Below are 12,454 nucleotides of genomic sequence, written 5' to 3' on the forward strand. Positions count from 1 at the left end.
TGCAACATGAGGTGATGTTCTTGGATGTATGGCACAACAATGGGCCTCAGGATCTCGTCACGGTATTTCTGTGCATTCAAAATGCCATCAATAAAATGCACCTGTGTTCTTCGTCCATAACAGACGCCTGCCCATACCATAACCCCACCGCCACCATGGGACACTCGATCCACAACACTGACATCAGAAAACCGCTCACCCACACGACGCCACACACGCTGTCTGCCATCTGCCCTGAACAGTGTGAACGGGGATTCATCCGTGAAGAGAACACCTCTCCAACGTGCCAAACTCCAGCGAATGTGAGCATTTGCCCACTCAAGTCAGTTATGATGATGAACTGGAGTCAGGTCGAGACCCCGATGAGGACGACGAGTATGCAAATGAGCTTCCCTGAGATGGTTTCTGACAGTTTGTGCAGAAATTCTTTGGTTATGCAAACTGATTGTTTCAGCAGCTGTCCGAGTGGCTGGTCTCAGACGATCTTGGAGGTGTACATGCTGGATGTGGAGGTCCTGGGCTGGTGTGGTTACACGTGGTCTGCGGTTGTGAGGCTGGTTGGATGTACTGCCAAATTCTCTGAAACGCCTTTGGAGACGGCTTATGGTAGAGAAATTAACATTCAATACACAAGAACAGCTCTGGTTGACATTCCTGCTGTCAGCTTGCCAACTGCACGCTCCCTCAAATCTTGCGACATCTGTGGCATTGTGCTGTGTGATAAAACTGCACCTTTCAGAGTGGCCTTTTATTGTGGGCAGTCTAAGGCACACCTGTGCACTAATCATGGTGTCTAATCAGCATCTTGATATGGCACACCTGTGAGGTGGGATGGATTATCTCAGCAAAGGAGAAGTGCTCACTATCACAGATTTAGACTGGTTTGTGAACAATATTTGAGGGAAATGGTGATATTGTGTATGTGGAAAAAGTTTTAGATCTTTGAGTTCATCTCATACAAAATGGGAGCAAAACCAAAAGTGTTGCGTTTATATTTTTGTTGTGTGTATGTATATATATATATACATACACATACATACATACATACATACACATACGCACAAGAAAAAAGGTATAACACAAGATTTAATTAACAAACCTGCCTTGTATAAGCGACCTTTAGGCCTGACAACAGCATCCAGCACTTAAAGTCGTTTGTTTTCTTCTTTTAAACGACAGATTGCTTCTTCGTACTCTGTCGTTTCTCGTATCATTTAAAATATTTGTTCAGAAACAGCAGTTACCTGCTGTACCAACAACGTTTCCAGCAGTAAAACTTTACCTGAAGCCTCTTCAAAAAGCACTTTGCGCAGATCTAAGTACAGCTAAAATTTACAGCTACATATTTAAACTAGCTCGCGGAGCTAAGCTAACTGGAAATACTTCTTCGCTGACTTCTTTGTCTTGGTTCTTCTTCATTGGAGATTAACGGCAGTTTGCATCTTGAATACCGCCACCTACTGGCATTAAAATTCCAGTATCCACGTCTTTCCACCCCTCGAGCCATGGTTGGAAATTAGACGGTCTAAAACCTGTTTTGTTGTTTATTTTTTCACCACGAAACCCTGTGTAAAACGAGTTTTAGCCAGTTTAGTACATCTAAACCTGGCAGAAGCCAGAGTTTAGCTGCACTGGGTTTCTCCCTGTAAACCTGAGATACCTGATAATTTTTTTTCTCCTGTCAAATTTACTAAAGGTCAAGTTTTGTTTTCCAGTATAACACATAGATACATATTTGTGTATTACTTTCACCATTATTTGTTCAAATCAATTAATAAAACATGAGAAATGTCTTTTTAAAACTATTTGTTAGTGAAGAGGGGTTGCTGCTGTGCATGCTGGTCAGTCATAAACAGTCTGTTAAAAACAGTCTTGTGACGCCTGTGCGTGAATGTTTAACATAGGAATGTCTTTACATGCCGACAAACACGCAGTCCATGACAGAGCCATAGCCTGGTTCAATGGCTGGGAAACCCCTAACAATTGGGGTCTGAGGTCCAGGCGCAGCCTTCATCCGCCTTCACAGCCACTGGGTTACAATGCATCACCTCCTCCATCATGCCGGTCATAGCAGCCAGGACGGACACAAGGTCCCCACTGTATTTCACACCAACAGGTTATGCCCTACTTGATCAGTTACCCAGGTGTCATGATGCAGATGAGAGTTGGATTTTGATACGCTGTAGTACAAGGCTAGGACAAGTAGAGTCATATAATAATTTATTTACAGTAGCTCAGACCTGCTAAGGAATCAGCCAACAAATCCTCATCAAAAACCTTATATCCAAAGGTTTCTGAAATACTACAATGAACGTTTTTAGTATGTAACAATGCATGCATCTGTCTGGAACCACCAACAGAGGTAACAAGCATTATGCCATTATATCAAGCTGATTGACTTCACCACACAGTCAGCTAATCTATTAACCTCCAACAAATACAGGTACATCAGTGGAGAACACATGACATACAGTCAGACTGCAACTCGACACTTTAATGGAATATTTTACATCCAAACAGTCCAATGTCCACAGGATAATCATGTGTATGTCACAAGATGGGTTTCCACATCGATGTTTCTTCCCCTAGTTCCAGTGGTGTAATTTTCTGTCCCTAGTTGAATTAACAGTTAAAAATGGCAGGGTACCAATTAAAACAGTATAAACCATTCAATATAATGAAAATGACAATCAATAAATTGTGAATGAAAAACAGTGTCAAGAATGACAAAGTTTATTATATATATATATTATATATATATATATATATATTATACCTCACTGCTGCCACTGTTGTGGTTTGTCAAGACTCCTTAAAAATACCTGATTTTATTGACAGACGCAACGCACGTTTGCAATTTGTGTTGGTACAATCTATTCTACAGTACTGTTCAAAATAAGTGTTTTAAAAAGTGAGTAAGATCAAAATCTTTACAGCTTTTATTTCCATACTTGCACATTCTATTTCAAATCAAAACATGATCTTTACAGAAAGTAAGGGAAAAGTAATCTTAGACTGTTCAAAAAAAAACAAAAAAAATAGAAGTGTCTGCAGTTTTCTTTATATGTTCATTTCAAACATTTACTGTATAAACTGAAAAATGCTTGAAGATTGAGTCTTCCTGTGAACCACTGAACAATTATTTAGTTGTATAATTACTTAGTTGTATGAACACTGTTTCTGACAACTGCTTCATATCTGTGTTGCATGGAATCAACCTACTCCTGGCACATGTGAACAGGTATTCCAGTCCAAGACCATTGGACTACATTCTGCAATTCCTCTGCATTTCCTGGTTTTGCCTCACAACAGCATTTTTGATATCACCCCACAAATTTTCTATTGGATTAAGGTCCCAGGATTGGGCTGGTCAGTCCATAACGTTAATCTTGTTGGTCTGGGACCAAGATCCTGCTCACTTTCTGGTGTGCTTGGGGTTGTTATCTTGTTGAAATGCCCATTTCAAGAGCATTTCCTCTTTGGGATAAGAAAACGTGATTTTTTTTTTTTCTTCAAGTAGTTTGATGTATTCAAGCTGATCCACTATCATTGGTATGCAATAAATAGGCCTGATACCATAGTATGAGAAACATCCCATACCATGATGCTTGCTCCACCATGCTTCACTGTGTACTGTGGCTTGAATTCAGTTTTTGGAGGTCGTCGGACAAACTGTCTGTGATGTCTAGACCCAAAAAGAACAATCTTGCTTTGATCAATCCATAAAATGTTGCACCATCTCTCTTTAGGGCAGCCAATGCGTTCTCTAGGAAATTGTAACCTCTTCAGCATGTCGTTTTTTCAACAGTGAGACTTTGTGGGGCTTCGTGTCCGTAGTTTGGCTTCACATAGGCAACTTATCATTGTTAGAGTCTACAGCATACAGTCTCGGCATGCTGACGAAACTTGTAACATCAACAAAAAGCACAACCTGTTTATTTGATCCTATACCAACAAAACTGTTTAAGGACCTGTGGCCCACTCTTGGGCCAACTGTGCTGGAAATGATTAATCTTTCATTAACTTCTGCAGTGATTAAACCATTACTTAAGAAACCTAATCTTGACCCTAGTGTATTGAAAAACTATCGGCCGATATCAAATCTATCCTTTTGCGCCAAAATTTTGGAAAAAGTGGTGTCATGGCAGCTTGTGGACTATCTCACTGAGAATAATCTGTTTGAGCCTGTAGTCTGCTTTTAGAAAATATCATTCCACAGAGACGGCTATCACTAAAGTGATGAATGATCTGCTGCTTGCAATGGATTCAGACACCACTACGGTTTTGGCGGTGTTAGATCTCAGTGCTGCATTTGATACAGTGGATCATCATATTCTACTTGATAAGATGGAAAATCATTTTGGGATTACTGGGAGTGCCCTTGCATGGCTGACGTCATACTTGACCAGTCGTTCTCACTGTACTTTGTACAGTAACACTACCTCTAACCTCAGTGACATGAAATTTGGGCTTACACAGGGATCCACAGTAGGCCCCCTGCTTTTCTCCCTTTATATATCACCCCTTGGGCACATATTGCGGCATTTTGGGATTACCTTTCACTGCTATGCTGATGATACTCAGTTATATAAACCAATAACTGCTGGTAATCTCATTCACATAAAATCTTTAAAAGATTGCCTTGCATCAGTGAAAAGTTGGATTTCTACAAACCTCCTACTTTTAAACTCTGATAAGACTGAAATGATGGTTCTTGGTCCAGTGAGACATCGGCATCAATTTGACCAGTTAACGCTTAGCCTAGGCTCGTGTGTCATACATCACACTGACAAAGTGAGGAACCTTGGGGTAATTTTTGATCCTACGTTGTCCTTTAACCTCCACATTAGAAATATTACGAGGACTACTTTTTTCCACCTGCAAAATATAGCGAAGACTCGTCCCATCCTGTCTATGGCTGATACTGAGACCCTGATCCATGCATTTATCTCTTCTAGATTGGACTACTGTTGTTGTATTTTCTGGTTTATCGCAGTCCAGCATTAAGGATCTCCAATTGGTTCAAAATGCTGCAGCCAGACCTTTGACACGAAGCAGAAAGTTCGACCCCATTACACCCATTTTGGCGTCTCTGCACTGGCTTCCTGTCCCAGTGAGATCAGATTTTAAAGTTCTGCTATAAGTCTATAAAACTGTTCAAGACTGGCACCTCCCTACCTAGATGACCTAATTAAACCTCACATACCGGCCCAGGCTTTGTGTTCTCAGGGTGCAGGACTACTTTGTGTCCCTAGGGTGAATAAAAAGTCTGCAGGTCACAGAGCTTTCTTATCGTGCCCCTGTTCTGTGGAATGATCTTCCTGCATCAATAAAACAGTCAGATTCTGTGGAGACTTTCAAGTCCAGACTTAAGACGCACTTATTTTCCCTTTCGTATGGCTAGCATACTGGCATAGTATAATTCTACGCTTTTTACTCTTTTAATTCATTTTATTAGTAAACGGAGCGTGCCGCGGCCTCAATTTTACCTAAATTCTGGGTCTTTTAGTGAAGCTTAGGGCTAGTGGCCAGCGACCACCTTAGTATTTCCCGTTTTTCTTGTTTAATGCTGACAAAATATACTGTATTTCTTTTCTTTCTGATGCCTGATTGTTTTTTCTCTCTGTTTAAGGTGCAGCTCCATCCAGAGATGGGTGTGGTTTCTGAATCCCTCCTGTCCTGTGCACCAACAGCATTTCCTGTATGTGTTTTGTCAATTGTCCTGTAATTTGTGTCTGTAGCATGTTCCAAGCAGAGGGTCACCCCTTTGAGTCTGGTCTGCTTGAGGTTTCTTCCTTTTTCCTTCCCACTGTAGCCAAGTGCTTGCTCACAGGGGGTCGTTTGACCGTTGGGGTTTTACATCATTATTGTATGGCCTTGCCTTACAATATAAAGCGCCTTGGGGCAACTGTTTGTTGTGATTTGGCGCTATATAAAAAAAAAATAAAAAAAAAAATTGAAATTGATTGATTGATTCCTCAGAGGGAGTTTTTCCTTACAGACCTTACTTGTATGAAGTGCCTTGAGGCAACTCTGTTGTGATTTGGCGCTATATAAATGAAAATAAATTGAAAACATTTAACTGAAATAGAGTACTCACAGGTCATTTCAGTCCTTCTTTTATCACCCTGGAGTTGATCATTAAGTGAGTCTTTGCCATTCATTCTTCAGTCAAATTGAATGGTAGTTTTCCATTTTCTTCCATGCCTTTCATGTTTTGGTTGCCATTTTAAAGCACTTGATATCTCTTTTAGCTGTCTAGCTCTCTCTCTGTCCTACAGGCTAGCAGCTAAGTTGCATGGTCCTCTCAACTTTGCACGATTACATCTGAATATGAACTTGATTTGATTTTGAATCGTAAAACATACAGAAGAAAATCACAGCTTTTATCATTCATAACCCTGCATGCTCTAATAAAAAGCTCTGTACTCGCCCCTAGTTATGCTGAAATTAAGGCAGCTGAAATTCAATCTTGATAATAAAAAGGATTAATAAATGAAATAGTTTTGACTGTGTTGAATGATTGGTCTCCAACGTAAAGGTCAAACAAGGTCGACATCCATTAGATTCTATGACTTGTGATACTGTACATTTTACCCTGTAACATAACTAAGCATGACAAATGGTGCAAACTACTCCTTTTTGGAATCGTTATGATCAGACAGTATAGTTGTGTCCTATACTTTGCACCAGTGGCGGTTCTAAACTCCCTGGGTGAGACCCCCTCCGAGCCCCCCAAACAAGTGATGCAGGTTACTTCCTCAGCCAAGGCCAGTACCTGTTTACAGCTGGGTGAGTGAGACAATGCGGATTTAAATATCTTGTGTATTAACACAAACAGGTGGCATGAACAGTATTCAAACGTGGGTAGACCAGCAACTTATCCAGAACTACCTGCTCTGTGTTGACTTTTTCAACACTGTGTGATCAAAAGAAAAGATTGAGAGGGTAGGATACCGGCTTAGTGGTTAGTACTGTTGCTTCAGTGAGAAGGTCCCAGGCTCACAATGAACCTGGGTGAGTGGCATTTACATGTTCGCCCAGTGTTGTGTGAGTTCCTTCTGGGTGCTCTGGCTTCCTCCTTGAACTTATGACTCAAAATTAACTGTAGGTGTAACAGAGTGTGACACTGTGACAGACTAGCAACCTGACCTGGGTGTACCCTGCCTCTCACTGAATCGCCATTAGGACAGGCATCAGCCCTCGTTACAATAAAATGGGATAAGCACGTTTGGTAAATTGATGGTTGAAAAATTGAAGAAGGACCTACAGTTGTATATATCAAGTCAGATCACTTTTTGCCAGCAGGACTCAAGCTTATTTGGCAACCTCAATGTAGGTCATGACAATCCTGAATGAATTCTCATGTGTTTGTTCAAATTGCCCTTTTCTCTAAATCTGCGGCCACACTTGGAGCAGGTAAATGGTTTCTCTCCTGTATGAATTCTCATATGTCTGTTCAGAGTGCCCTTTCGTCCAAATCTTTCACCACATTCAGAGCAGCTAAATGGTTTCTCTCCCGTATGAATTCTCATGTGTATGTTTAGACGGCCCTTAAGTCCAAATCTTTTGTTACACTCTGGACACCCAAATGGTTTTTCTCCTGTATGAATTCTCGTGTGTATTTTCAGACTACCTCCTCGTGCAAATCTTTTACCGCAGTCTGGACAAGCAAATGGTCTCTCTCCCGTATGAATTCTCATGTGTTTTTTCAAACTGCTCTTTCGTCCAAATTTTTTATTACACTCAGAACAGCTAAATGGTTTGTCCCCGGTATGACTTCTCTTGTGTATAATAAGATTCCATTTTTTCCCAAATATTTTTCCACACTCAGAACAGTCAAATGTTTTCTCCCCAGTATGAATATGCATGTGTTTTTTCAGATGACACATTCGTCGAAATATTTCACCACACTCGGTACAACCAAAACGTTTCTCTGCTGTGTGAAGTCGCATATGCCTGTTCAGATGGCCCTTTTGACCAAGTCTTTTACCACACTCTGGGCAACTGAATGGTTTCTTGCTTACTTGAATTCTCTTGTGCTGTTTCGTAGCGTTCGTGTTACCAAATGTTATCGTATATTCAGAGCAGTTCAACTGTTTCTTGGCAATTTTACATCTGCTATCACCTACGTGGATATCACAGTTTTTCACTGAGTTTAATCCTGAATGAGTTTCCTTAGTCTCCTTCCATTCATAGCTGTCATCAGTCTCATTTTCGGAACAGCCTGAACTCTTATCACCTGGTTGTAACTGACTATGTAGACAGGAGCTCTTGGCTGCTACCAGACCTTTACAGTTGTCTCCGTCAGGTTCCAGTTTTAGTGTGACATGTGCAGCTGAGCTGTTGGCTACAGGCTCTGCCTCTGTACTCTCATCAATTTCTCTTTGATAAAGCGGCGATGACTGTGGTTTCTCATCGTCATCATTTTCACCCTTCACAATCACAAGTGTCAAAGGGAAGTTGGTGATATCGGCTTCTTCCAGTTGGGGAAGCTGCTCCTGTTCTTCTTTAATGGTTGGAGGCTTTGAGTCCTCCTCGCTGAGTCTCTGATTAAACTCCTGTTTCTCAGGGAGAATGTCTTCTTTTGCCACTGACAGCTGCTGCATGTCTGTAAGGAAGTCATGAAATGAATAAAAAATTAAATTAATTACAATGAAGACACAGCAGCCCAGTGATTCGTGTGACCTGATTACAATATGTAATTGTATTGATGGAATTGATCAGGAGTATTACTAACAGTCAGAATAAACCCTTGAGCTAAACTCAGGCAGTGCATTTTTACAAATGTTTAACTATAGAGAGATGACTCTCTCTCTGGGAAAAGCGCTTGCAAGGAATATTCTTAAGGGGATTGCTCTGTACCAGTTATATGCCACTGGAACAAACTGGCTTCATACTGTACAAGACAACCATTGTCCACATCCTAGATCAGAGTACTCACAATAACACAAGCGTGAATACTGGCACGTGTTCCTTGCAGCTGATATTAATTTTCGCAAGGAATTTCAATCAGTTGAATGGGCTGGGACATCCTGAGAATTTGTGGGATCCGCAAGAAGTTGCTGCAGATCAAAGCCAGCCTATACACAGGTACTACATGTGCTGTATGGAGGAGAGGCAGAAACCAGGGCTCTCCCCAGAAATTTAGAGCATGGTGCCGCTAGCGTGGAGAAGTCCTAGCATTTTGCTTTTTTCTAATACCAGTGGAAGACATTTCCTGCAACTTCAGCTTTACGCTGTCATATATACGCCAGGCCTGCATGTGGTGCTGTCGCACAGCCACCAAAAAAAATGGAGATAACATAGAGCAAGCACATAACTGGTTGAAGGTTGTTAATCAATATACAACCCCTGGCAAAAATTATGGAATCACCGGCCTCAGAGGATGTTCATTCAGTTGTTTAATTTTGTAGAAAAAAAAGCAGATCACAGACATGACACAAAACTAAAGTAATTTCAAATGGCAACTTTCTGGCTTTAAGAAACACTATAAGAAATCAAGAAAAAAAGATTGTGGCAGTCAGTAAGGGTTACTTTTTTAGACCAAGCAGAGGAAAAAAAATATGGAATCACTCAATTCTGAGGACAAAATTATGGAATCACCCTGTAAATTTTCATCCCCCAAATTAACACCTGCATCAAATCAGATCTGCTCATTGACATTGACCCTATGTGTCTTTTGCAAGGAATGTTTTTGCAGTTTTTGCTCTATGGCAAGATGCATTATCATCTTGAAAAATGATTTCATCATCCCCAATCATCCTTTCAATTGTCCAAAATATCAACATAAACTTGTGCATTTATTGATGATGTAATGACAGCCATCTCCCCAGTGCCTTTACCTGACATGCAGCCCCATATCATCAATGACTGTGGAAATTTACATGTTCTTTTCAGGCAGTCATCTTTAGAAATCTCATTGGAAAGGCACCAACAAAAGTTCCAGCATCATCACCTTGCCCAATGCAGATTCGAGATTCATCACTGAATATGACTTTCATCCAGTCATCCACAGTCCACAATTGCTTTTCCTTAGCCCATTGTAACCTTGTTTTTTTCTGTTTAGGTGTTAATGATGCCTTTCGTTTAGCTTTTCTGTATGTAAATCCCATTTCGTTTAGGCGGTTTCTTACAGTTCGGTCACAGACGTTGACTCCAGTTTCCTCCCATTCGTTCCTCATTTGTTTTGTTGTACATTTTTCGATTTTTGAGACATATTGCTTTAAGTTTTCTGTCTTGACGCTTTGATGTCTTCCTTGGTCTACCAGTATGTTTGCCTTTAACAACCTTCCCATGTTGTTTGTATTTGGTCCAGAGTTTAGACACAGCTGACTGTGAACAACCAACATCTTTTGCAACATTGCGTGATGATTTACTCTCTTTTAAGAGTTTGATAATCCTCTCCTTTGTTTCAATTGACGTCTCTCGTGTTGGAGCCATGATTCATGTCAGTCCACTTGGTGCAACAGCTCTCCAAGGTGTGTTCACTCCTTTTTAGATGCAGACTAACGAGCAGATCTGATATGATGCAGGTGTTAGTTTTGGGGATGAAAATTTACAGGGTGATTCCATAATTTTGTCCTCAGAATTGAGTGATTCCATATTTTTTTCCTCTGCTTGGTCTAAAAAAGTAACCGTTACTGACTGCCACAATCTTTTTTTCTTGATTTCTTATAGTGTTTCTTAAAGCCAGGAAGTTGCCATTTGAAATGACTTTAGTTTTGTGTCATGTCTGTGATCTGCTTTTTTTCTACAAAATTAAACAACTGAATGAACATCCTCCGAGGCCGGTGATTCCATAATTTTTTGCCGGGGGTTGTAGCACCACACACACAACAGCACACCAAGTAAAATAAAGCCTTTTTGTTGTGTGGGCCGCTGAAGAGGAGGTACTGCTGGCCCACCATCACCAGAGGGCGCCCTGCCTGGAGTGCGGGCTCCAGGCACCAGAGGGCGCCGCCGCCTCACGGGAGCAGCCTCGGTGACAGCTGTCACCCATCACCTGAGACAGCTGACGGCAATCATCAGTGGGGTATATCAGCAGGACGGCATCTCCACCTCATTGCCGAGATATTGTTTCTACCAGAGAGGTAACATATCAAAGCCTACTGAGTACACAGTTTTGACTGAGCTAGTTATTGGTTTACTGTTCCAACGACAGGTGGAGGTACCTTTCCTGCCGTTCGGAGTTCTGGGTGCAAACGCGCCCCCATCTAACTGTTCTTTTTCCCTCGCCAGCAGTACCAGGTCCGACACGCGGAGGCAGTGGCCACCTGGGAGTTCGGGACTTGGCGGCTCCAGTATTCCCGGGGTCCTGTGGCGGAGGAAGCCGTGTGGTTCCGGTCTTACCTTGGAGAGGCGTCTCCTATCTTCGAGCCTGCCCACACAACACCTTTGTGTATTGACTTTTGTCCATTTCTGTAATTGGTTGTATTCGTTGTGCACATTCACAACAGTAAAGCGTTGTAATTTTGACTTACTCCATTGTCCGTTCATTTGCGCCCCCTGTTGTGGGTCCGTGTTCCTACACTTTCCCAACACTTTTAAGAGAAAGAGCTGGCTGCTCTTATCTACTCCACGCTATCCAACAGTGAGACAGACGCTAAAGAGACTTACTGTGTATTTAAAGCGAAGCAATTTGTTAGTGTATTTTTTAAAAATACATGGTGCTGTGTGTTTGTAGCATGACCCGAGCAGAGGGTCACCCCTTTGAGTCTGGTCTGCTTGAGGTTTCTTCCTCAGAGGGAGTTTTTCCTTACCACTGTTGCTCTGGGGGTTGGTAAGGTTAGACCTTACCTGTGTGAAGCGCTTTGAGGCAACTCTGTTGTGATTTGGCGCTATATAAATGAAAATAAATTGAAACTGTGTGTGATCCATTCGCTGCTCTCCACCTCACAGATGGGCACTTTAAGTGAATCCAGTTTAACTAGTCAAAAAATACCTATCAGGCTGATTCTCAAAGGATTCAATCAGCAATTTCCTATATTCATCAACAGGGTGCACAGCAGATTTATCAATGCAGCTTTTGCAGAAAAACTGCACTCCACAGCCATGTTTCTTACAGGCTGCATTTATGTGCACACGCTGCTCCCCTACTGAGTGGCAATTTTGCCGACCGCCAGTGTTTATGGTCCGGGAAAGCTCTGAAATTTAACGACATGGGAAAAGAAAAGAAAAAAAAAAAAAAAAAAAAAACTACCCAGGAAAAGAGAGGGAACACACTAAATTTGTAAATCCACATGATGGATGGGCACAGTTCTGATACGATCCCAGATGATCCAGAAAAAGTGCAAAAACACAATGAAACGGCTTACTCTAGTACGTCTCCTATCAGGCTGTCCTATAAAGTGTAGACCTGGCAACTGGCTGGCATACTTGCCAGCCCACTTAAAAAGGAAAGCAAAGCTGCACCTGGCTACATTCTCAGCCAGAACCACAACAAACGCTGCTT

The 12,454-nt window shown here is 41.6% G+C and overlaps 1 protein-coding gene across 1 annotated transcript in view; it reads right to left on the reverse strand.

The window, feature by feature from the left end:
- The window catches only part of LOC117504526 (zinc finger protein 585A-like), a 56,204-nt gene that overhangs the window by 12,318 nt on the left and 31,432 nt on the right, over positions 1–12,454 (reverse strand). Inside the window, exon 2 of the mRNA XM_034163979.1 lies at positions 7,346–8,611. Within this exon, the coding sequence (XP_034019870.1) occupies positions 7,346–8,611 (1,266 nt within the window). The remainder of the gene's footprint in view (positions 1–7,345; positions 8,612–12,454) is intronic.

The sequence above is a fragment of the Thalassophryne amazonica genome, chromosome 2, assembly GCF_902500255.1.
Source record: "Thalassophryne amazonica chromosome 2, fThaAma1.1, whole genome shotgun sequence".
NCBI lineage: Eukaryota > Metazoa > Chordata > Actinopteri > Batrachoidiformes > Batrachoididae > Thalassophryne > Thalassophryne amazonica.